Source organism: Myiozetetes cayanensis, unplaced genomic scaffold (assembly GCF_022539395.1).
Source record: "Myiozetetes cayanensis isolate MyiCay16 unplaced genomic scaffold, myiCay2020 scf2-11, whole genome shotgun sequence".
In the NCBI taxonomy this organism is placed as follows: Eukaryota; Metazoa; Chordata; class Aves; order Passeriformes; family Tyrannidae; genus Myiozetetes; species Myiozetetes cayanensis.
The window spans coordinates 96,236,102-96,262,857 of NW_026087411.1; the positions used below are offsets into that span (position 1 = coordinate 96,236,102).

At 35.7% G+C, this 26,756-nt stretch overlaps 1 protein-coding gene across 1 annotated transcript in view; it reads left to right on the forward strand.

Annotated features, from left to right (window-relative positions):
- The first annotated feature begins 764 nt into the window (after positions 1–764).
- Positions 765–26,756, forward strand: part of TPO (thyroid peroxidase) — a 36,582-nt gene continuing 10,590 nt past the window's right edge. The window contains exons 1-7 of the mRNA XM_050315725.1: positions 765–858; positions 3,057–3,141; positions 6,631–6,800; positions 9,133–9,265; positions 13,348–13,477; positions 16,570–16,776; positions 22,975–23,490. Of these exons, the coding sequence (XP_050171682.1) occupies positions 765–858; positions 3,057–3,141; positions 6,631–6,800; positions 9,133–9,265; positions 13,348–13,477; positions 16,570–16,776; positions 22,975–23,490 (1,335 nt within the window). The remainder of the gene's footprint in view (positions 859–3,056; positions 3,142–6,630; positions 6,801–9,132; positions 9,266–13,347; positions 13,478–16,569; positions 16,777–22,974; positions 23,491–26,756) is intronic.

Genomic DNA, 26,756 nt, shown 5'->3' on the forward strand with positions numbered 1-26,756 from the left:
TAAAGTACAGAACTGCGGAAGATAATCTCCTCAGCACACAAAAGGTCAGACAATAAAACTTTTGCTTGCCATTTTCTAAAAGAAATTAATCATATTAATTCATGAAATGTAAAAAGAAGGGGTGCTTTCACATTGAGTTTCTATGGGCAATATAGTTTCCTTGAATTTTCAGACTTGATTTATTACTATTTTTTCAAATGTTGATAGGATATAGAGCAAAAAATATTTTAAATCTTTCAATCTCTAATCAACATAGTGCATGTGAAAAATGTTACCTCTTGGATAGTTCATATAGTTTCACTGCTGGAATAACTGCCAGAGAACCAGTGCATTGAAACAGAGAACGCAGCTCACCTTAGCCATGTGAGCATATTTGTTCTGCTGCTTCAATACCACAGTTACAAATGGATAGGAGCCTAGAGGGGTCTGGAGTGATGTTATTAGTAATTTGACCATTTCATGATCTTACATGTAATCACTAATTTACAATAAAATCAATGGTAGTGCACAGAGAAGTTCAGAATGAATTGTGGTAAAATATTGATGAATTTCTAATATGTAGGTTAAGTCCTGCTCATATTTTGAGAATTACTTTGAGAATTTATTTTGAGAGTTACTTTGAACTTCTGAAACATAGTCAAATGTGGCTATAAAGCTGATCTTAAAGTAAAATTTGCCTTATCCAGGAAATTATTTATAATATGGCTTATAATCAGAAGATGAAGATATATATTTTGTCAACAATTATGTCTTATTTCTTGTAGATGAAAGTTTTCATTATTTTGGGATTTTCAGCAGCTACAGCCTTCACAGCTCTTTTCTTTTCTTTCCTTCAGATAGGCAAAGATGCCATCTTTGGTAAGTAACAGTAAAAATAAATGTCATTTTCTTTTGTTGACTGCTGAAAATACACTGGCACTGGAGACAGTTTAGCAAAGGCAGTATAGCTTATTCTCTTTTTGTGTTCAAGATACACTATCTGGCTTCTGTGAGAATTATTCCATGGGTGTTTTCTTTTAAAATGCATCTTCATAAACTCGCAAAATAAAACTTTGTATGTGCAACGTATCTCACTTATTCTTTGACTAGGAGTGATTTTACTTTCTTATTGATATTCATACATCAGATGATACATTTGCAAACATGATTGACAGATTCATTTGTTAATCATTACCTTTAGTCATCCTGAGCTAGAGGCTGTTGCCATAGGAAGTCCCACCTGGCACACTCCTGCTGGCCCACAAGGGTGCATATCTCCTGTGGGTCCATTTGCTGTGGGCACCCTGTGGATTTTAGAGCATCTCAGACAGCAATAGTCCCTATGTTCAAACAATACAGTCTTGTCATTTTTAGCATCACAGCAGTTTTATTTGCATCTGTTCAATCTAAATAAGTTAGGTCTTGTAAACTAGAAATGTAGGAAGATACTAGACTGAATTTTAAAAGAAATGTGCAGAGACTGATTTTACATGGAATTAGGGCAGAGATAGTAAAGAAACAGGATTTTCAAACTTTATATTCTCCTAAATCCCTTTAAGTAAAGCATTTCTTCCTAATATCTAATCTCAACCTGCCCTCGATCAATTCAAAATCATTGTCTCTTGTCCTGTCACTATCTGTTCATATAAGAAGTCCCTCTCCCTCCGTTTTATGTGTTCACTTAAGTTTCTAGAAGGCCCCATACATGAATATACATGGACTGTAAATAAATAGAAAGATGAACTGCATATTATTCTTTTTAGAGTAAGTGTCTTTTAGTGTGATGGGAGCAGTACAAAATGATGTTTATTACTACAAGAACCACATTTTTGAAAACACTGTGTTGGTACTAAAATCATACTTCTCAGCAGAATAGGGAGAGACAATGGAATTCAAGTATAGCAAGAAGATCTTCTCTTTTAGATCAGAGTAGAAACCAATATCACATAATGAACAGTACTTTAAGGATATTATATTTCTTAGAGATAACTCCCTAAAAGTAATTAATAAACATGATAGATTAAATATTAAAAATAATTACTTGTTGTATTGCCTATAAAGATCAGACTTGTTTTATAACATAAGCATTCAGATATAGCAGAAATCTGAATGATAATATACATCATCTGAATATTTTATCATGTATAAGTGAAAAAGAGAAATAACTACTGCTGTACTTAGATACTGAGATCTTTAGGAGAGTGGAGTATAATTTTCCCTAGCAAAGATTACAAATTGATCACAGAAATAGTACAGTATGAACTACAGATAAAATATGTTCACCTAAAATTACACTGTACAGACATGGTGAACAATTGTACATAAATTATTGTTATTATTTTTTATTATTCACTTTCTAAGAAAAAATGGGCCATCCTACAAAATACAAGTGGGAATTAAACCCCTAGACTTTAAATGTGACTGATTCTTTTAACATAAAGTTATATGTACAAAAGAGGAATAAACCAAGTTTCATGATAGCAAACAAAGTAGTACAGCTGCAATATTATTAGGTTCACATGTATCTTTCCATCAATTATAGTGAAGAAATGAGAATAGGACTTTCATGCATTGGTCCAATTCTAGAAGTCCTAAAGTTTTTTAATTATGCCTGCATATGTACTTGGATCCTTCATGTGTCTCAGACTAGCTCACATTATCTCTGAGGGAGGCTCAGATTTGTCCTATCAATCCAAGGACAGATTAATGAAAAATACATATGAAGCCTATTGAGCATAATTGCTTACAGAGAACATGTGTTTCAGCTGGACCTATTATGTTTGGTACCATATAACATGTCCATAACTGGATTTATACTTATAGAAACAGAGAGGAAATCCTACTCTTCAAGCTTTATAAATTATGAAAGAATTGATTTACTATCCCTACCTTACCTTTCAGAAGGGTAAGAAACCACAACATTAATTTCAAGAAGACTAAAATAAAGAGATGGTTTTAAAGGGGCAAAATTGCACCTTAATATTAGAGACCTGCATATCCTCTAATTGTAAATATTTTAATAAATACACTCTTGCTTAAAATATTCATATTTCTTTTCATTTTTTTTCCCTGTTAAGAAGAAATTGAAGATAACTGCATTACTGAGGCTACCCAAAAGGGTTCTAGTCTGGTGGATTATGCTACACATTATGAAATGAACAGGTAAAAAAAAAATAAGGAATCTATTTATGCAAAAAGTTTTAATAACAGAAATGATGTCATCTTTCTGTTTCTTTGAGAAAACATATCATCACAGATTCACTGCACCCATTACCTTTGAGATATCTGATCAAGTGGAAGGTGTCCCTGCCCATGGCAGGAGGTTTAGACCTAGATGATCTTTAAGATCTCTTCCAACACAAATCATTCTATGATTCTATGATTATGTCACTGATCATCTGATCCAATATAACCTTGTACATTATCACCATATAAATTGCTCTCTTAAAATGTGAGAAAAAATAAGAAACATAAAAATAAATAGGAATGTGTTTCTAATCTAAATAGCATATCACATTCCTTTAACATGTGACTCAAAAAATATAATGTTATGGACATTACATATTTTTGAACATTCTTTTTTTTTTCCAGGGCAGAGTGAGATGGGAACAGTTCCTATGGCTTTATTGTCTAAACCCTATTGCCTTAAATTGGACTGTTAAAGAATTTTGTATTTCCCGTTCCATCTAAAACAGATGTAATGAACTGATAGGGGAAAGGAAACTAAACATTTATCTTAGACTGTGGGTAGGTAACAACTTAGGGAAAGCTCCTTTGTGTTGGAGTTGCTATGAGAGTGATCTCTTTCAATCACTTTCTATGTAGCTCTGACTAGATTTCTACTATACAGAATTAATTTCTTCCCCAGAAACTGGAATACATCAGCTAAGTTTTAGAGGGCTCAATTATCATGCTTTTTCTCCGATTTTCCTAAAGGACTTATCCCTGTGATTTGAAAATGAGTCATGATTTGCAGAGCTCTGTGAGAGATGACTGTGTATATGGACAGAACCTGTCAAGAACTGTGACCGCTCTATATGTAGAGACTGAGGTCATTTTCATTTTGTTATGGTTTCATTGTCGGTGACAACCCTGAGACATTTAAATTTAAAACCACAAGTCTCAACTTCATAGTGGCTCAGCTGCCTCATATACTAAATGGAGATACTGATGTTTATTTATCTCACAGTATATTGGGACAATTATTTGGTCAATATCTTACAGATGATAAATGATAAAAGATGCTAAAGATAAATGATAAATGATGATTGTTTCAATTAGGATTTTAAATTTTATTAGGAATAAAACTCACCCCAAATGAATCACCAGACTCTTAAGCTTCCTTTGAAATACAGTGTATGTAGATATACAGACTCTAAAGAACATTGGTACTCAGAAGTCCTATTATTGGGTTCCCTTTAAAAACCTTTATAACAGTTGCAGATTTACAGTAGGGTAAGGTTAGAAGGGATCCCTGGAGGTCTAAACCCACTGATCAAGCAGGGCCACCTAGAGCCAGTTCTCCAGGACCACACAGCTTCTGAGTATCTCCAAGGAGAGACTCCACAACTTTCTGGGCAACCTGTGCCAGTGCTGAGTCACCCTCTCAGTAAAAATGTAATGTGTTTCCTGATGTTCAGACACCACCTCCTATGTTTCAGTTTGTGCCCATTGACTCTGGTCTTGTCACTAGGCACTGCCTAGGACCACAACACAGTCCACACTAGGATTTATATGCTTAAACTTGTATAAAATACTCATAATAAATGACTTCATTTTCCTAATAATGATAATATCGTGGGTCATTCTACTAGCTTTAGGAGGCTATTTCTGCATTACTAAATACTGAGACAGTTTGTTGCAACTTACACAACGTTCAGCTTTAGGAGTATGGGTAAGAGGAAGGGACTAGCATGCATACATTGAATAAGGGCAGGGGGTACAATGGGCAGGAAATGTGATAAAGTAATGACTGCTGTAATAATCTTACATGGCCTGTGAGATTAAAGATATGAAATATCTCATAACTGAACACATCTTACCCTTAAATATGATGGTCATTCAGTTTGGGGGTTAGGTTTTGGGTTTATTTTATGGGTTATTTTTGATTTTTACCTCCTAGATAATTTGTACAAATGTTTTCATTTAACTCATTTGTATGGAGATGTTTGTCTGTTCATGTAAGTTTTTTTACATGATGCTTGACTAATATTATCCCCATGCAGATATTAAAGTATTGAACTTGAGTTCTTGCATTTAGTTACCTCATCTTTCTATTCTTTTTAAATGGGACACAGTTCGGGACTTTTAATACTCCAGGTTCCCTGACAAATTCTTTATTTTCTATAAAAGACCTGAAAACCACAGTGCTGAAGAGCAAGGTAGTTCTTTTTCCTAGTTACTTTGGTCTTCAAAAAATGGAATAGTTTCTTTGTAAGGAATAAATAAACATGTTAAATCTCTTTTGTATCAATTAAGGACAAATTAAACATCTAGAAAAACCTTTTGAGTGTATTTTTTTTACTTAATACCTTTTATGTAAGCAGATTTCCAATTTTGCAAACAGAAATTTAACTGCTTTGCCCAAATCAAAACTGTTGATTCCACTTTAAAATTTTCTTGTGTTTTCAGCACAAGAATATGACAGCAGTGAATATGACAGCACATTTTCATGAAAATTGCATAGCCAGAAAAACCAGAGTGGTAAGGCAGCCCATGCTGAGCAAAAAAACAAAACAAAACAAAACAAAACAAAACAAAAAAACCAAACAAAAAAAAAACTATCAGTGAACCACAGAACAGTTGAGAGTTCTGAAGACCACCTAGGCCAGTGCTGTGTTCAAAGCAGGATCAACTATGGCAGGTTGCTCAACACACTGTCCATTTGGGCTTTGAATGTCTCCAACAGTGGAGACTCCACTACCTCCCTGGGCATCCTGTTGCAGTGTCTGGCTCCCCTCACAGGAAAATGAGTTTTCATATGTTCAAGTGGTTAACATTATGTTACAGAAGTTATCTCATCAAACCTGAACTCCTTGAAGTTAGAGGCAAGGCCAGACTGTAACTAAAATATATAGCCATATAACTGTCTCATTAAGCCCTACTAAATTAATTGCTGAAACCCCATATATAAGTAGTCAGAGCCAGGCAGATGCTTGGACAGTCTCTGAGAAGACAAGTCTCTACCATAAACTGCAGATAGCATCTAACTAGCTGTGAGCCAGTTACTTGACTCCTGGGTGCTAAGGCATTTGCAAATCTGCCTCCAGTGATTGAGATGGTCATTGGTATTAAATGTCACGTGAAAGCAAAGCCTACTCAAAACAGTGAGTAGGGAGCCGTCTATTGGGACTGTCCTGCACAGTCTTCCCAGCTACAAGCTCTGTTCATCCCAGCAGTTTCTGTCTAATCCTAAAGGCTTCACACAAAGTTAACCTTTGTTAAGTTGTGTGTGTCCAATGGAAGGACACTTTCTGAATTTTCCTTGCAGATCAAGATCACAAAGTAGTCTTCCTCTTTGGTTTCCCAGTGTACCCTTCAATCAAAATATACCTTAACTTGCAACATATCCAACACAGACAAAAAAAGCTATGAAAAAATTGTAAAGTGCTAAGAAGTTGCAAAACCTTCTGTATTTTATCTCAAATATAGAAAAATCCAAGGAAGTGGAATAGCAACCCCTACCTTGCTTCTGGCTTTCTCAAAATTTCCTGAGCAAGAGAGTCAAGATATTTCCCAAGCAGCTGAACAAATGGAAATGTCAATGAAGGTGCTGAAACAAAAAGTTTACCAGAAGCACAAACGTTCATTGCATCAAACTGGTAAATATAGTATATTGGTGCACAACACCCTATCCCCTTCCCCCTGCCCCTGTTGATTTCTTGAATCCTATGTTCTAGATTAAAGTTGAGTTAATAACTTCACTTTTATTTTACCTCTGGCAGTAATACATACCTATTGTCACTCTGAGGCCAGGAAGCTCTTACTTTTGTTCTTAAAAACACCTCACATAGTCACTGGTTTACAGTTTTCTTTGCTGGAGTGTGGGTGGTGTTCCTATAGTTGAGGAGAGCAGCACCACACTATTGGCATCCTGTGAACTCAAGACTGTATATTTGTATTAACTATAAAGCAGCTTGCATATCATCAGTGTTACGAGCTTCTTGTTTACAGTGAAATCTTCCCCAGCACTTTTGTTTAGTGTTTGATCTTCTATCACTTTATGGCATTGGCACTTTCAAACACACTTCCTGTATGCACTGATTGCCTTATGCATATTCCTCTTTAAGAAAATACGTTCTTCTTTCCAAAACTAATTTTATAATGCATTGCTGTTAGACATTTATTTCCACTTTAGCTGGTTAGATAGGGAAAGAGAGATAGTCCAGAAAGTTCAACACTGGATAATTGTCTAAGTAAAGTAAAATTCTTGCTGTTAATTAGAGATGAATTTCAAGATGTCTGTCTGGTGTCTGGAAGGCTCAAAAGTTCAGAAATATGGACTATTTTCTTCCATAATTTAATACTGTCACTTACATGAAATGTTCTATCATAATATTATAACATGACATTTTTTTCAAGATTAGAGTTCTGTAGACAAACATAAAGCTCCACAGTTAATTTGTTTCCATGCAGAAACATCTGGCTTACTAAAGTGATAGGACATTTGTAGAACTAAAAGTATATCTATATCATGTGTGTGCATATATTTATACACATACCGAGATATGATAAATTTTGTGCTATGTAATTTAAAAAGAAATTAAATTTCTAAACTGCAGAAGTGCACAAAACTCTTGTCAATTTTTAAAGCTGTAGCAACATTAATGGAACGTAAATAGACACTGTAGAGTCTGTGTGCCACAACACAATAGTTTGACATGGATTAAAGAACTTACTTGACTTTAAAGAAAACACTAGTCAATACCTAGGCAGCAAAGATAACTGGGTATAATTTTCAACCTGAACTAACAAGCTGTATCTACAAATTCGAAACCAATGACTAGTACATAATGACAAGGTAGCCAGTCTAACAGCCTCTGCGCTCTCTGCTCTCTCCCTGACCTTGCTCAGTTTCTAACTGCTCAGCAGAACATTTTTCAAGCTGATTTGACTCTTGATCCTTTTTGTATTTTTTGCTTTTCTGACTTAAATTTGATTAATGAAAATTTTGATTAATGAACTAAAGCAGCTTAGTTCAGAGTTGAATGGACAGAACGAATAAGTAGTAGGACTGAGTGACCTGCATCAGCCAGTGGGTAGACAAGGGCAAGAGTTATATGTTACCTCTACCACTTTCTTCCAGCATCTGATGGTTACAACCAGTTTAAATGTCAACAGTTCTCTGAGTTCAGGAAGGATATTCATAGAATCATACAATGTTTTGGGTTGGAAGGGATCTTAAAGAACACCTAGTTCCAATCCCCCTGTCATGGACAGAGGCACCTTCCACTAAAGCAGTTTGCTCCTATTTCACATGTATATCCACCTCCAACTGGCCATACATGTGTTTAAATATGTGGAGTGAGAGAGGGTGCCAGCTCTCTGGGGTTTACACAACACTGTGACTTTGTCCCTCATCATCAGGTGCTCACTGGGAGACGCATCTTGGATCATATTACAAATATATTAATGACATGCTGTCTACTGTTATATCAGTACCTGAATTTACCTAGCTTTCAAATTCCAGCTAATAATTATGATCCTCTTCCACTCAACACTGAATTCGATAGTCAGCTACAACGTCTTTAAAGTTCTTCATTTTCCAGTCCCACATTTTTCTTTGTTGGTATACACTTTTGGTTTTAAATGGCATTTTTTACACCTTTGTTGTAAGCACAGGGACCAGCCAAGCAAAGGATTACAACACAGGGAAACAAGGAAGCAGAGAGCAGGTCAAAGGAAGACACAAAAGGGCAGGTCAATCTCAGCCCTCAGCTATTGCTGGACTACTTTCTTGTTCTCTGTGCATCAGATAATAAAACCAGCTCTTCCCCTAAGTACCTGAGGCAGCCTCTTGCAACACTTCTCACTAAGTGCTCTTTCCTAGGAAGAAGAGAGAGAATGCTGTAGTTGCAGCTGACAATAATGCCTTTTCTACTGTAGCAGCTACATCGCATACAACAAATTGCTTGTCTGGGTTCTTCCTTTCAGATCTTTTATCAGCTGATCTGCTCACTAGGATTGCTAATATTTCTGGATGTCTTCCTTATATATTGCCACCAAAATGTCCAAACAATTGCTTAGCTAATAAATATCGACTCATCACTGGTGCCTGCAATAACAGGTATGTATGATAAGAATTGTGCCCTCAAAAATCCTCCTTTCTTCTTCTTTAAATTCACCCTGTTTAATTTTTCCTAAAAAATTGGTGGAGGGGAAGTGACCTAAATCAGTTAACTTTGGCATCAATGTGTCTTATGTGAAGTGCCTCTTAAAGTTTCCAGTGAAAAAACTCATCATTTAAACTTTGGTACACTCATTTTTGTAGACAGGCTCTCCCTCTAACGACCTCTAAGATTATATGAGGAACTTTACATTTAGGGAGGACTGATTCAGTAGACGACTCTTCCTATATAAATGGAGCAAACTTAATTCTAACCCAGCATTTATTTTTGATTGAATTGGATAAAATTATATTAAGCAGGAAAATATAATTACTTTGTCAGGAGTAAAAGGAAAATCAAGTAGATTCTCATTTTTATATTTTCCCACAACCCTAACAGTTAGCAAGCATGCATCTAAATATTCTGTGTGATATGTTTAATTTTATATATCTGTTTATATAAATATATGTTTAGTGGCTATCTGAATGACTATTTTTTCAGTCTACTTATTGTCTAATCTAAGTGACAATTGTTTCCTGAAAAACCCGATATAATAGATGTAACTGTCTCTTCAGAATCCTCCAATGCAATGTGGGTGTAAAACTGAGAATGAGATCCCTTTTAAACAATATTTATACTCTGCAGCCTTTTGATACATAGACATGAGGTCACAAACCGAAAGGCAGGCTGTAATGTTAAAAGTGAAGGGCTACAGAGATGAAAGTGGAAGGCCATTAGCGTTGTACAGGTTAAGGTGCTCTGCAATGTATTGAATGCAGAACAGTAACATTCTGAACTTTATTATTCAATCAGTCTGTTTTTATAAGATAACTCTGTTTTCCTACATCACAATTCATTTGCAAGGAGTATGCCTGCTAGACTCTTTGCTGGAAGGACACAACCTGATATGCATCAATTTTATAAATCTAACTGTGTGAATACCCATAATTTCCCCCAGGCACTTGCAGAGTTGCTTGGAATCTGAACTAGCAGCTAGTATAATATTTGCACTGACAGCTCCATCAGGGCTTGAATACATTGGCCGAGATTCATGCAGTTGAACATAGCCACATGGCTGAAGCTCTTAGTTTGCAGACATGGCTGTGTAGTCTTTCTCCCTAGAGATGGAGAGAAGCACACTGCTGTAGGGAAGGTAAAAGACCTTTTTCTCTTCAGTGACTGATAGTACTAGGATATGTATAGACATTTCAATATGGTTCCTAGAGCTGGGTAAGGTAAATAATCCACTGAGTCTGGTTAGTCTGCAGTCACTGTGTTCTACTTTGTATATTTTTATGCTTGCACCACATCAGAATTTAAACCCACCACTTATATTTGGTGGTATTTTAGACTCTGCTCTAAATTTATGTAAAAGGTGTAAGGCAGAGAAACAAAACAAAACAAAAACAAACAAAAAAAATACTTTGAAACCAGTGAGTCAGATCTCACTTTGTGAGTCCCTTGAAATACCTGAATCTCTACCAAAATTCATCAGCTTAAAAAGCCTCTTGCACTATAATGTAAATAACATATTCTGTGATGTAAACCAGCTTTAAAGACTTCACAGATACTTAATGAAATACCAGCCTGTGCTTTTCCTTGCTTTACATATGCCACTTTCTGACAGAAAATATATCAGGATATGTTCCATTTGTAGTTTTGGTCACCCAGTAGGAACATGATGCTACGCTGTAGTTCAGTAAATACTGCATTTTATAGCTGAAGTTTAAAAACAAAACTCACTCTGGAATTGTTGCTTACAAGAAAAATCTGCTTAAATCTATTTAAAAGTGAACAAGGAAATACTCTACAGATGTTTTACTAAATCAATTCACATATTTGGCACAAATCAGATCAATTACAAAAAATTTATTCCACAGCACTGAGATTACTTTGTTTTAGTGTGCACTTCCTAGAACAAAGGCATAGCAGAATAGCATAAACATGGCCTTCTATGGAGAATATCAACGTGACATCAGACATTCAACAGCAGTGTCATTACCCACATTTACTAGTAACAGATATCAAGAGATTCTGCTTTTCTTTCTGTCCTAAGGTATATGAGTGAATAACAAGCAAAATAAAATTATATTTTTTTCATTTTAAAATGAAGCATAAGAAACGGGAAAAAAATCCAAAGAGCTATTTTCCCACCCATTTCTTATAGCAACTAACTAGCATTGATTTGTGTATTTCTTTAGTGTCTGTTGCAATGAGAGGGATTCAAGGGTGAAGAAATTACAAGTACTGAAGGAATGGAATCTTATAGGGTAATCAACTTCAAATAATCTTAGCTTTCAGAGGTAGTTATTCATCTACTGCAAGGCTACATCTTGGGCTGTTCCCAGTAATGAGAAGTAGAATGGAATGACAGGATGGCACCTAGGAATTGTCTGTCCCTCTGGTTTGATGGACAGGTTCTTAGGTGACTAGCTTACTTTTGTACGCCTAGTATTTGGGCATCTAGAAGGAATTTTATCTGCAGCATTTTTATTTCTTAAGTGTCATTAACTCTTCCATCAGGTAAGGAGGGACCTGATGCTCATTCTAAAGGTCTAGTACCATTAGAGTAAGGAGTATGAGTATGGCTCACCTAATGGAAAGAACAAGCAGCCTTGACTGAATCCATTGACTATAAGAAGGAATTGAGATAATTCCTTTAGGATAGCACTTCACTTCAATATGCTAAGTGTTCGATTTAGTGACAAGCTTATTTTCCAGAAGCGTTCCATGTTTGCCAGAAATTAATCCCATGGTACCTCAATGCATTGTAAAACATTATAAAATCTAATGATTAAGTTGCCATATGGCATTCATTCTTTTTACCTGAAAGTAGGCAGGACATTAAAATAACATTCAAAAGATATAAATCTGGGCAGTGAACTGCAGCTTAAAACTCCAAGTTCCTTGTAAGGCAGTCCAAAAAAATCCAAATTGTACAATTTCAGTACTTCACGAGTAAATGGAAACTCTCACTTCTCATAAACAGGATATATAGTAATCAAATTTGACTACTCTATAAATCTGTATGTTAGCAAAATCTCATTATTTCAGCTGCCTTTTTAACTCAAGCAAGATTCCAAGACATTAACACGTTTAATGCAATAACAAAAGGCATGTGAGAAGGGTTCTACTAAAGTAGCATTCCAGTGATTTGCCAAAATACAAAAGCAATCAAGAGAAAAATCACTGGTTAAGCAGCTACATTAACATTTAATTATTTTTAATTGAGTGAAATAGCACTACACTATGTGCAGTATTTTATGCAATTTCAATAAAAGCAAATCAACTGTAACTAATTTGAATTAAAGCATACTTCAACCTTCAAGTGTGAATTATTGTGGATAATTAAGTGTATTACTGTATCATATAACTTGGCAAATTGAGCTTCTTCAGTGTGCTGGAGATCAATGAAGTATTAATACAATAATTGTTTCCTCTTTAGCATCCTGATAGACATATAAACGTATGTTTTAGCACTGTGTATTTCTACTAACTGTCTGGGAATGTTTCTGGTTCTTTGTGGCTTAACTGACAATTTTGGTCAACAGAGTGCTTTGCAAAAAACTTATTTCTTCTTTTAAATGTTGATACATATTTTATAATTATGATAAATTTTGAACAGGACAAGTTAAAAAAAACCAAACAGACAAAACCAAATCTTAAAGTATTATATTAAAAAAATACAGTTTACATATTCATGATAGAAGGAAAATTATTTGGGTCATTAACAATCTATTTTTTCTTTATTTTCCTTTTGAGTCAAACTGATGTTGGCGTACATGAAGACCAGTATTTGATATCTTTTCAAAGATTGCTACACAAACATCTTATTGCAATTTCATATTGCTATATGACTGATGTTTATTTTAGATTATTTTAGATTATTTTGTACTCAGGTTTTATATTCATTATATAAATATTATATAAATATTTAAATATATAGTATATTCAGAATACATTTATAAGTTCAAGGGTTTTTTGTTTTGCTGTGCTGCTTTTTTTATGTATTTTTTGTTTTGTTTTGTTTTTCTTTTCATAGGGAACATCCTAGATGGGGAGCATCCAACACAGCTTTGGCTAGGTGGCTTCCACCAGCCTATGAAGATGGGCTCAGCCAACCTCGAGGATGGGATCCCAGCATCCAATACAATGGATTCCAGCTACCCTTGGTTAGAAAACGCACCATGAGATTACTTGAAACACTTACACTGGGTTATAACCACACCTGCCATCACAGATCTCCATTTATAACAGTAAATGAAGTACCTGTGTCAAATACTTCAGAAGTATCTATGGAACTCAGCTAAGGAGCCACTGGCTTTGCTAAGTTCAGCCAGTCACATAGTGAGAGGTTCCCTGCCCCTGGCTGGGGTAAGCCTATGGGACAGTGCAGTGGGGCCTTGAGGGGCAGCTCTGCACTCCAAAAATTACTGTGGTGGAAAGAGGTAGGGCATGAGCCAGCCACATGAGCTTGGCCTGGCCTGGCCTGGCCTGGTGTGCACCAGAAGCTGGACAGCCAGCAGACCCAGGGTGAGGATTGCTCAGGTAGAGAAAAAGTGGTGCAAGGTGGACCTAATCATGACCCTCCCATGATGAAAAGGCTATTATAGAGGAGAGGATGCAAAGCATGCATTCTGCCATGGCAAGAGGCAATGGTCCCAGGTTGCTTCAGAGAAAATTTTGTCATGATACAAGAAAATAAATTTGTTGTGAGACAAACTAAATGTTGGAATAGGCTTTTGTAGGAATACGAATTAAAGTTTGGAATATGAATTCCAGCCTAGACAACTACTGGAATATCCTTCATAGGAAACCCCCAATATCTGACTTGATGGGTCTTTCAATAACCTAATTCTTGCTTTCAATATAAAGTTGCACATTGTGGTCTCCAGAGTTTCCTTCCAACCTAGACTTTCCAGTGATTTGTTTCAATAATGGTGTCTTTATTCAGTGAAGGAGGAGAGAGAAAATAAGTTTGGGTGTTAACAAAATAAAGCACACAGATGTGGTAGCAAGCATGCAGGTGTGTGCATGTATGTTGTTTCTCATAGACTAGCAAGACTTAACAAGTATTACTGTCAAATCATAACTTCATTTTTTAGTTAGCCCAAGTTACTGAGATTAGAAAGTATTGCAATATTTGTGGATTTTAGCAGCTCATATACCTAAAAAATAGCAGACCTGCTACAGAGGGAAATCTGAACGAAAATATTTGCACAGAGGAATAGGTGAAAAATTCCCCAGCGCAGTGTGCAATGATTTGGGCTGGATTTACGAGTTCTGGTTTGTCATCATTTCTTTGAAACCTGACTTTTGATGGACTCAAAGTCTTGTTATTTTAACCGCTGTATGTTTAATAAGGATAAGCAAGAGAATCTAGTGTTAATGTCATCTGCAACTCATGTTATTAATTAAATAACATTGTCTCTAAGCTGCACAATTTAGCACTCAAAGATGAAAACCTGACATTTACACAGGTAAATTCCCAGTAGATAGTACAAACTGCCTTTTTCTAGATTCATTAGTGTCCATGTATATAAAGTAAAACACCCTAAAAAAAAGATTATATAACTGTACCAAATCTGATAATGTCTGACCATCAACAATTTTCTCTGATTTGTTTTGGAGTAAGATAGGATAAAACTAATGTTATAAATGCTTTTTCTCATTTACATAATTTTTTTTTTTTTTTTTTACTTTTATCTAACTATATCCTTTAAAAGGCAACAGGAAAATAATGTGAAGGTGATAGATAAATGTGAGTATTACTACAAAGCAATACTAGAACACAGTGTAGCTGTGTAAGTTAACAGCGATACAAAAATCTTACTAATAGCAAGAAGAAATTATTTGGGCTTTGTGGCCACCAAAGCTACTGACATACTGACCTAAGCACTTGAATTCCTGCTGAACTCTCTGTATCTTCCTGTTGACTATTTCAGTATAAATTCTGATGTTCCTAACAAGTCCCATGTTACCTACTGTAATTAACAATTCTGTTTAACTAAACCTGCCTTAGGAGCCCCTGCTGGTCTAGTGGTAAAGACGCCGCGCTATCACCGCGGAGACCCGGGTTCGATTCCCGGTCAGGGCCACTCCCGGGCAGGTGGGGCTCGTTAGCCCTTAAAGGCAACCCACCTACGTCCTAAGGACCTCGCTGCCACCGTCCAAGCTCGCTTGGCCCCGGCAGATGAACCTTAGGATTAAAGGGTGGGCTCAGTTCCGCGCACACTGTGTCTCACCTAAAAAATCCAATGCGCAGGCTGGAAGGTGGAAAGACCTTCCCCGGATCTTCGCTCGCGAAGACTGGCCATTATTATATTTATTATTATATTATTTATTATTATTATTATTATTATATTATTATTATTATAATATTATTATTATATTATATTATTATTATTATTATTTATTATTATTTATAAACCTGCCTTATACATTCATTATGTAGCCCTTATATTCATTACAGACTCTGTGACACTGTTTTATATGCTACCCTTTCAGTTGCTTGACTTCTAAGGCAGCTGCTCTATGCCAGGGAATATTTTGCAGCATGAGGGAGGAATCTGTGAATAATGATACCCTTATCTTTACAAACTGAGTACAGATTTTGCTCTGATGGTTTTACTTGGTTATTAGTATAGGTTGGAAATGTAGCATAGATATCTCCATGTGTTCCTCCTCAGAGCATCTGTATCTCTGTGCAGCTTACACTGAAGTGCTTCAGAAATATGATTTGGCTTCTCCCTGCCTGGGAAAAGGAAGCAGAGCTTTCAGCTATCATGTGTTTGCAACCTAACTTGTCTCCTGGGCTGCATAAGCTTCTCCATTTATGTACAGAGCAGCCAAGAGCCTCTGTGTATTGACAGTGATTTGAGGTTGCCCAGAAAATCCATTCATTAAAGATTGAGAAAACAGAATAAATAGAAAGAAAACTTTTAGACAGTCTAAAAGAAACTTGTGGTTTTCAAAATTCTCTGGAAAGGAACAGATCAAAGATACACTGCTCACTGGCAAACAGAGAAAAACTTAGCTGAAACATCTTTGAATCTGCTCATTGCACCTGGATCTCAGGTCCTGAACAGAAATAAGATTCTGTCAGAGGTTGGGTTTTTGTTGTTGTTGTTGTTGTTAGGGGGTTTGTTTTGCTTTGTTTTTAGGTAAATCCTTTAAAATATATAAAGTTGGGGATGGGGAAGACAGCTTTAATCAGTTTCCCCTACATTACTTGGCAGTTAAGCTAAATTAGTTCTCTTCTCAGGTTCGTGAAGTGACAAAAAAGATTATTCACGCATCTAATGAGGCTGTTACTGAAGACAACCTGTATTCTGATATTATTATGGTATGGGGACAGTACATAGACCATGATATTGCATTCACTCCCCAGAGCACAAGTAGAACCACCTTCCTAAATGGGATGGAGTGCCAGATGACATGTGAAAAACAAAATCCATGTTTTCCAATAAAGGTAAGATTCTAAATTAATTTCTTGAAGAGAAATTCCAGGCTCCAAACAGGTGAGTAAAGCAAAACAGAACAGTGAAACACATTAACTGAAATAATTATAAATAAAATTGATAGATCATCAAGAAATATTACAGCAGACAGTAACAGAAAAATTGAAACCTAGTACATCTATTAAATTAGACAGGTAGATATATAATTTTTTTGCAGAGATAATAAACTTTAGTTAATGCACAAGCATCAAATTTTTACCTCAGATTTATGTTGCAGAGAAACCTTACTAGTTCCTCCCAGTGTTATTGTTCTCATGCTTCAAGGTTTTGTGTTCCATTGGGGAAAATAGCAAAGTAGTTGTTCAAATTTTCAGCCAGATAAAGTGAAAGGATCTTATCTTTACTTATTGAAAGCAAAGATACCTTATGCAGCTAATGCAGACTTTTGAAGAGAGCTATCTCTTCAATGTATGTATAAAACAACCTTCAGGGAGCTGCTGAAACTTTCATACATCACGTCTTTGCTTTGAGTAGATGGAAAATATGAATTTAAAGCTTGTTAAAGGGCTAGAAGAAACATACATTGATATAAATATAGGATCCTCTATTCTTGATCAATTAATTTAAAAGCATAGTCATTCTTTCACTCAAAAAATTGTTAACAAGCAGCCTGTCCAACTCATGCGACAGGAGAGCTCCATGCCCATTACAACCTTTGGACTGATGCCCCCATCTCTATGCAGGGCAACCTAAAGTACTTTCCTCAGTGTTGTAGCTTGATTACTGACCAGATTCTCTATATACTGAAACCAACACAGGGAATAAGTTTCACCAGAATAGAAAACCCTTTTTGCCTCAACAAACTGTACTTGATAAACAGTCTTGATATTACAGTCTCATTTTGCTTTAAATGCCTCATTCCTCTTTCACTAAACATAAAGGAAGATATTTGGCTACCTTTAATAGGAACCAAATTGGGTTCTGTGTTAAAAGGTGGCTCATCTTCCATTTAGTGAGAGAATTTAAAATACAGGGGAAGTTAAGTTAAATTAATGACTGCCTGCAATTTTACCACAAGCAGGTAAATCTAGTCTCTCTTACCCTGGAGATATGGATTTTTGAGTTTGCAAGTATATCTTGAGAGCATTCAGAAAAAACACAGGCTTCTTTAGAATCACATTCTCTCAGACACTGAGTGACCGAGGCACTGAGTAACCTGAATTAACCACAACAGCCCTAATTACTAAGAGCATGCCATAGTTCTGACAAAAATCTCTAGTTTGCTATGTTTCATATTTCCATCTGGGGCAAGAAATAATTTTTCCTGTTTCTGTTGTTAAGTATTAGCCTTGGAAACATTGTCATTCCCAAAGTCTTACCTGGAGAGATTAGGGCAGGCATCAAGTCCTTGTCCAGCAGTGTTTTGTAGATGTGATGAAGGATCCATCTGAACAGTATGGTACAATATATTGACTCCAATTTTTAAAAAGTCTCTTTGCTGTAGCTATAAAATTGCATAGGCTTACGTTTTGTGTTTATGACATATTCTTTGAAATAGCACGATTAGTATTGATTTTTAAATGCAAAACCCCCATATTTTTTTATTACTGAAAGGAATTTTTTAGATTGAGAAGAGACTCATACTGTTTCCCAGAACTGCAATCAAATGCAGATCACAGAGACCATAGAAGTCTAATCACTGAACCCAGACTAATTCAATCCTAGAAATCCCATCTGCTTAGAAAAAGAGTCAGCGTAAGCGATCTTTAAAAGGGGACTCCAAGGCTAACATTATTCTTGTGGTAGAAGCATTGCAATGCAGAGAGAAAGAAGTTGCACAGATTCTCATGGCATAGACTCACAAGTGCATCCTTCAGTACTCTAAATAAGGCACAGATTTTGGATTTTTGTCCTGGAGCTGTTTCAAGGATGGTCTTATAGAGAAGTTATGGGAACAGGTGCAAATCTAGCACTGAGTGTAGCCTAGACACTGCTCCTGCTCAACAGTGTAGCCTAGCAGAGGGATGGGTCAAGACGTGCCCATGGCTACCTTTGATGTAGCCATGAGTGGCCATGGTGGGGGACATACAAAGAAATTCAGTCACAACCCTATAAGCGTTTGAAAGTTTCACAACTTTAAGATTCGTTACATGATTACATTCCCATGAATTTTTCAACTCCATTTTGTAATTAATCTGTTATTCATTGCTTTGATGGACAGATACAAAGATGGTTGTTCTTTTGCTTTTGTTGTATGTCCAGTATTTTGTGACTGTTTTTCTCAAAGCCAAATAATAGATTCTATATTTAAACAAAAAAAATGTTGCAGTTAATAGTGTGACCAGAGGAAGTGATTTTGAACACTGAAACAAAATGCTATTACCCTCTAGAACTAATCTTCTTCCTGAAATTTTAATTAAATTAATCTCCACCTATTTAATATTTGGAAAACCGCCACAGTTACCTTTATACATTCATTTTGCATATGAAGAAACTGTGGCTGGTTTCCAAAGACAGTGAAATCAATAGCATATTATACAACAATGTAAACATAGAGGCTGCAGTTTGCTCTCTTGCTGTATTCCTACAACAGCAACACCCAAGGGAGGATCCTCAGAAAAGGACAATGCTGCCAAGAGCTGCACATACTCTCTGGGGATTTCAGTAGAGAGAGGAGGATCCTGACTGCGCAGTTAGGGAATCTGTCTGGAAAATATTCTGAGTCAGTGTGATTCAATGAAGGACTGAAAGCTGCAGTAGTGCCTTAATATTAATAACAAGTGTAGGTAAATGATTCATAGGTTAACAGAAACAATTTTCTATTCCAGAGGTTTTTATAGCAAAGGCTATAGAATTTCTCCCTGTAGTTTCTGGTAGAGCCTGGACATTCTTTTCTTGTATCTCCTCAGTATCCCATAACATGAAAAAACAAAAACAAAACAAAAAACCAAACCAAAAAACAAAACAAAACAAAACCAAAAAAAAAAAAAAAAAAGGAAAGAAAAAACCCCACTAACTTTAGTTTATACTTCTTTTACAGCAGCCTGACACATGTAACAAGGTTGTAGAGTTAACCTGACATTCCTCAGCTGATTATTTCAGGTTGGAGCTGAGACATAATGAGGCATTAGGAAGAATTTCATAGGAGAACTACTGACTTCAGTAGTGAATTCAGTATTAATTACATTGCTACCAATAAGTTAGACATGGCAGGTACACATAGTATGATACAATCCAGAAAAGCTTTCAGTTACTTCAGATACAACAAGATGGAAAAGAAACCATCACAGAAAAGTGAGGTGATTTGCAAAAGGTGACATGTAACATGACAGTTTACTGTCTCAGCTACAAATAGATCAGTCAGTGTGCACTCGACAACCAGCAAAGTGAGCCCTCGCTGTTTTCTTCTGTGTTTTAGAAGTGGCAGCTTGCTGTCGGGGTCATGGACTCTCCTCCAAGTTTCATGTCCACAAACAGACATTCATGTTTTCCTCTTTTTGAAACTTTCATAGACCATAAGCTTGGTTTTCTTTTAAGTCTACAGCAAAAATCCTTTTACAAGGTCATTTCCCACTGAATAAATTAACAATAAGAAAGATTTTTGTCCAACTGTAATAACAGTTTACACATTGCAATACACTTAAACAATTAGTGCCTTTCATTTTCCTACAAATTAAAGAATTTCACCATCACCATCTTTGACCATGCATATATAATGAGCATTTAAATCAACACAGTAAAACTATTGTGGCCAACCAGGGTGGTGTTGAGAGTTTTTTCCATCTAGAACTATGCAAGGCAAAAAAAAAGGATCAGATGAATATTATTCATTAGGTTTTTTGGGGAAAGGTGATTTTGTACCCATTTCAGCAGAAAAAGGTCCGTTTTTTCACTCAGATTATATTTAATGTGTTTTGAATAATAACCTAAGGAACCTCTCATTTACACATTCAGCTGCTGGCTGCACACTACTTATCCCATGAAAAGGGAAAGGATGGCATTATGCAGCTCTGTAAATCCCTTAATGTTCATTACTGCTGTTTTTCTCCACTGGGGACCAGAACAGTTTGAATTTAAATTGCAGAGGCAGTTAACTAGAGATTATTCAGTATGAACTTCATTCACTGTTGATAGGTTTTGGTATGAGTCTTGCTGTTTAACAACGTAAAGATATCTCCTACATTCTTTTCCCAGTTATACCTGAATTCTTCCAGGTTTTCCTGATAACTAGAAGCAGTAGACACACAAAAACATACAATACTGTGGCTGTCAAGTTCAGGTATTTCTAGTATGAGATGCACTGCTTGCTTACATTAACAGCTGAAGGGAAAAAGAAACCACACTAATAGCAAAAGACTTAATAGCAGATACAAATACTGAATAGAAAACACAAGGCAGAGAAATTATTGATTTCAGAAATCAGTGAAAGAAGGAAAAAAATTATTTCCTTCAAACATAACATTCTTTGATTTGCCAAAATCTAGACAATGAAGAAATAATGGTAGAATTTCTTTACCAAACAAAGTTGTAAAACAAAGTAAGCACTTTCTCAATGTAAATGCTTTGTTGGAATCAATCCCTACTGACATCATGAGTTCTCAGCAGTATGAATATTTTGTCTGGTATTATAAATGAGGTAACGATGTTATTATATGAAGCTAATTAATTTCATTCTAAAATTACATTGTTACTGTTAACCTCAATTTAATGAGTGTTCTATCTTCACAGATTGATTTCTTTATTATTAGAAGAATTAAGAAGAAATTACATCCACTTTATATAACATATACAGTTTTCACTGTCTCCTGCCAGAGGGTTCTAAAAAATGAAAAACAAGCAGATGGAATACAAATAAGATGGGTTAGCTCAGGTGTCTGTGCAAAACATTTATTTTCTCTTGTTCAAATTTTTGAACATCTTTTTTTTCTGGGATATTTGAGCAGTTTTACTTAGTGTTATTTGTACCTACTTCATGTTGATTAATTGATAAGAAAACACTAGATTCATATTCCCTGAAACTCATACTCTATGATCATTATAAATTTTTAATTGATGTTAATCACTTTTAAGCTCTTGGAATGGACAGGTTGTTATGGATCATTGTCTGTGCGCAGTGCAGTACTGTCAGAATTTGGAAATAATGTTAGTTCCAGAAAAAGAGAGTTTGTAAAGCCAAATCTGCATTAGACAACACAGACAGATTTTAGTAATTTTGCAATATGGCAGCTTTTCTTTTAGTGTTGAACTCTGTCCTCTGAGACAGACCTGAGTTTTCCTCTTGGATATCCTACAACGTGAATGAAACCTTTCTTCTTCTTCCTTTCTATCCTTCTCCAGCATTTAATTTATTCATATTCCATATTCAGTGCTCCATTGTGACAAAACAAGCTGTTTGGTTTAGGCTATATTATCCTAACATTTTTATCTGTGCCTCAAGTCTCATTCTGTAATGAGATTCGCACATGTTTCTCTCAGGTCCTTTGCCTATATTTGGAATAGCTGACCAAATGACAGACTGGTTCAGGCTATATCTGTGCTGACTATCACACAAAAGCTGGATCATCATTTGACTTTGGTGTCTCAACTGTGTGGGGATCAAACCAAAAAAACGACCAGGCAGTCTTTCATTTAGCAAAGTCTACATGCAGTTTTTGTTTTTATAAAGAATTTAATGCTTATAAGACAGCTGTCACTGTCAAATAATATGGGAAAAGAATTTTGGTGGGACTGGCAGAAAGCAGGGTGAATATTCACATCTACCTTTTTTAGTTAGGAAACTGGATTACAATTCAGTATTGAACCAAAGCTTTTACAGTGTGCTGCTGCAGGATTTGATGTGTTCATGCATACATGTAAACCTGTTTCACTTGCTGTTCAGTAGAACAGAATTCAACCAGATATTCATGTCTTCAGTCTGATACATTTTATGATGAATTTTGATTGTGAAGAAAACTGATTTAGGTGTAGATGTATTACATCAGTAGCTTATGACAGAGAAAAATTTTTGGGGTTTATCTCTGTCTTTACTTAAAAAAGGTTCATCTCTTTGCTTAAATCTGAAGGAAAACAATCTTGATGGATTTAGAATATGTAGATGAGATCTGAACAACGGAAAACAGAGAGGGAGGATGCAAATACTTAGACAAGCCATAAGTCAGCATCCACAGCTGTTCTCCTCACCTCAGAAAATGCCCTTATTTTTTATGCAGGTCACCACCAATGATACATTATCCACAGGGATGGATTGCCTGCCCTTCTACCGCTCATCTCCTGCATGCGGCACTGGTGATCATGATATTCTCTTTGGAAACATATCAGTGCTAAATCCAAGACAACAGATCAATGGCTTAACTTCTTTCCTTGATGCTTCTACAGTCTATGGCAGTACCCCTGCTGTTGAAAACAAACTGAGGAATTTAACAAGCGAAGAAGGCCTTCTTAGAGTAAACCTTAAATATTATGATAACCATCGGGAATACCTGCCTTTTACAGATAAGATCCCATCACCTTGTGCACAGGACTCAAATGCAAGTGAAGGGGAGAGGATTGAATGCTTTCTGGCTGGGGACAGTCGATCCAGTGAGGTCACGTCTCTGGCTGCTATGCACACACTGTGGCTGAGGGAACACAACCGTCTGGCCCGGGCCCTCAAACGCATCAACAGCCACTGGAGTGCAGAGGAGGTCTACCAAGAAGCACGAAAAATTGTTGGTGCTCTGCATCAGGTTGGTTGCTTGTTTGCTTATCTACACATTACAGTGGATGTCTTAGAACAGAATAGATCATAAAACTTCAAATATGTTTCTGTGAGTGGCTTTTGAGAACTTGTTACCTTTTCCTTCCCATCTATTTCTGGGCTTCAAATTTGACATGTTTAAAGTTTGTTTTGTTTTCCACTTTCCTGAATGCAACGTCCTGGTGCTTAGTCTCTCCAGACACCTCAGTGCTCTGATTTTCATGGCATTTTCTACTCAGCTCGATATTTGTGCGGGCTTCCCCAATATCTATTTTGTCTATTAAAGAAGCCTTTTCAGATGCATTTTTTTGTAAAGGAAACTATTTAAAAGTAGTGTCTCTATATTTAAATAGAGTTCAAAATGATTACTTTCTCATAGGTATTATATAAATAATAACTTCCCTGTGTAAAAATGTCTGTGAAGTTCTCAGTGAAGTATTAATGCACAAATTTCAAGGGCTACTGTTGACAGAAGATAGCAGAGGAAATAAATGTGGGAAAATACAGAAGAAAAGTCCATAAGAATGTTTATATTAGAAATGTATTCTGATTCTCACAAATATATATATAAAAATCTCTCTCCTAGTCTTTTTTTTCATTTTCCTTTTCAAACCATTGTGGCAAGGAAAGTCTGCTGACCCTTATGAAAAGTAATATGAATTCCTGTAGCTTTTACACCTAACTTGTAGTAACTTTTAACACGAGCAAAAAGTTCTTAAAAATAATCAGAAATCATGTAATCTATTTCCAAATATATAATGTATGGCTGACTTCTGCTCCAGCTGCCTGGAGGCAAACACAACCAGGATACTCACTGAGTTTATAAGGACACTTGGGAATCCCTTTTGTAATTCTGCCTTCTGAATGAGAAGAGTGTTGCCTTTAACAGCCTTTTTGACTTGCAATATTGACTTGCAGTATTATTGTTTACAGGTCAGGATTCTGTTAGTTTTTCTATAAACAGTGCACATGGGATTCATGGTGTGATGTAAAATCTATACAAAGCCTTTTCTGACACTCTTGTAAGACACTCAGATGCTTTTTCTGTCTGGATATTTATCCAATGATATTACTGAATTGCTAAGAAATTAGCATTTTATTTTCTCTGGTATGACTAAATGAACAACATTTAAAAGCTCTTAATCTCTGTTACTATCTGATCATAAAGATTACAAAAGTCATGTGAGCACTCTGTTTAAAACAGTGCCCATTTGTCATAATTTTTCACTAAATTTTGTTGTTGAAACAATACCATTGTGAGACAATAGAAATATTCACATTGTTGACTAAAATCGCTTCCTTCATGAGGTTTCTGTAGAGCTTGAAGTTGATGCTATGAGGTGACAAATGTGTCGTAGGAGGAGCTTGGATTACCACTAATCTCAAAAATGTCACAAGGAGTTAAGATCATCCATTACTTTGCAGGTTCAGACTCATTATATCCACACATTCCTTATGCTGCTGCAAATAACTGGAAGTTAAGTTATTATTCATAAATACACTCAAAATAAGTCATAAAAGATGAGAACTTCATTATACTAGATTGCAATTTCTTTTCCATTTAGTTGCTTTCTGTCTCTGATTTTATGGATATATTTTGAGACAAGGCCGTTCCTTTGATTCCACAGGAGATTCTCATTTGTTGAAGGAACTCTCTACTGTGAGAAAGTACTATCCTTATTTACACCATATATGGAAGGAAATAAACCGTTTATATTATTCTCTGAGAGCAAGGATTGCATGAAAAAGAATTGTAACAAAAAATGATTTTTATGTTTGTCAGATGCTTATACCCTCTTTTAAACTTATATGTGTGTCAGTTACGAGAACTTGTAGTGAGCCTCTCCTTGACATCACACAGACAAATTTAGGCAAGGTGCATTCAGAGACCACACAAATACTCAGTGCTGGTTTAGGTGCAGTTCTTTGACAGACTCCAGTAGTACTATCACTTTCTGCTGTATTAGTAACAATTTACCCTGCAAATCTCTTTGATGGAGCCATATTTAACCATTGGAAATTTTCATTAAACAGATACCTGTCCTAGCTCAGGATAGGCATAAGACCCCTTTTTACCCTTAGCCTTTTAATTATCGTATCCTGAAATGGCAACCCCTCTTTCCCTATGAAGGAAACTAGAAATGAAAATGTTGCCTCTGGAGCAAATGAAAAATCTGAGTTGCCCTTTCCTTCAAGGAGTCTGGCCTTTATGAGCAGCTTAAATCTGGGATTTACAATGAACCAAAAAATTAGTCATACCATGACGTTTGTATCCATGACTAACCTAGTCCTATTGAAAGTCTTTGATTGTAAAAACTATGTATCTAAAATTAGAACTGATGTCTTGCAAAACCTTTGCAAATGTAGCAAACCATTAACTTCTCAAATGACAGTGTCAGTATTAATTTCATACAATAATTTTATTTGTTTCATATGCTGCATTAAAGGGGCTGTAAAAGGGATTATAACATATTGTCTTTTAAATATTTTGTTCACTGCACGACCTAACCTGAAAACATAAACCTCTACCTTCTGAGAAAAGTGAGTAAATTCTGGAAAGGTGTGTGCTTGTCTCTTCACTGTGCCTAAAATAAAGGTACAAGTTTTTTATAAGGTCATTTTATGCCAGCTAGCTTTTCAATATGCTCTAGATCAAGTTCAAAGTACATTTGTCTCTATATTTATTACACATTATGTTGAATATATAGGGTATATTATTGAGTTCATTATGCTTCATATTTATCCCATTTTGCTTTATTGAGTTCAACATAATCTTTAACCTATAATGCACTTTCATTTTGTTTGGTACATTAGAACATTTTCCCCTCTTTCCTTTTGTCATGATTACTCATACGCTTTTCCATGCCACTGTAATACTAATACATTATAAAAGCATTTGACAGAAGGTGTTTATCATTCTTTTCATTTTTGAAGTGAGTTCCATAGAAGTCTATAAATTGGCTTGAGTTTAGTATAAAATTTCTACAAGGGGATTCTAGGCACCAGTATCTTAAAGCCTGGTCATTCCAAATAATAAGTAAAGAGGATTTGTGTCACAAATATATGGCTGAAATAGAATCCATTCCTAGTAGCAAACATTCTTGAAAGATTTGATAGTCCTTCAAGTTTTCATTGACACTTTTAAGGGTATTATCATTTACACCATCACAATCAAGGCTTTTAATCTCAGCACACCTCCTGTGAGCTGGATTACCCCCATGGATTGTAAATGAGCAATACTGTTAATCTCTGTTC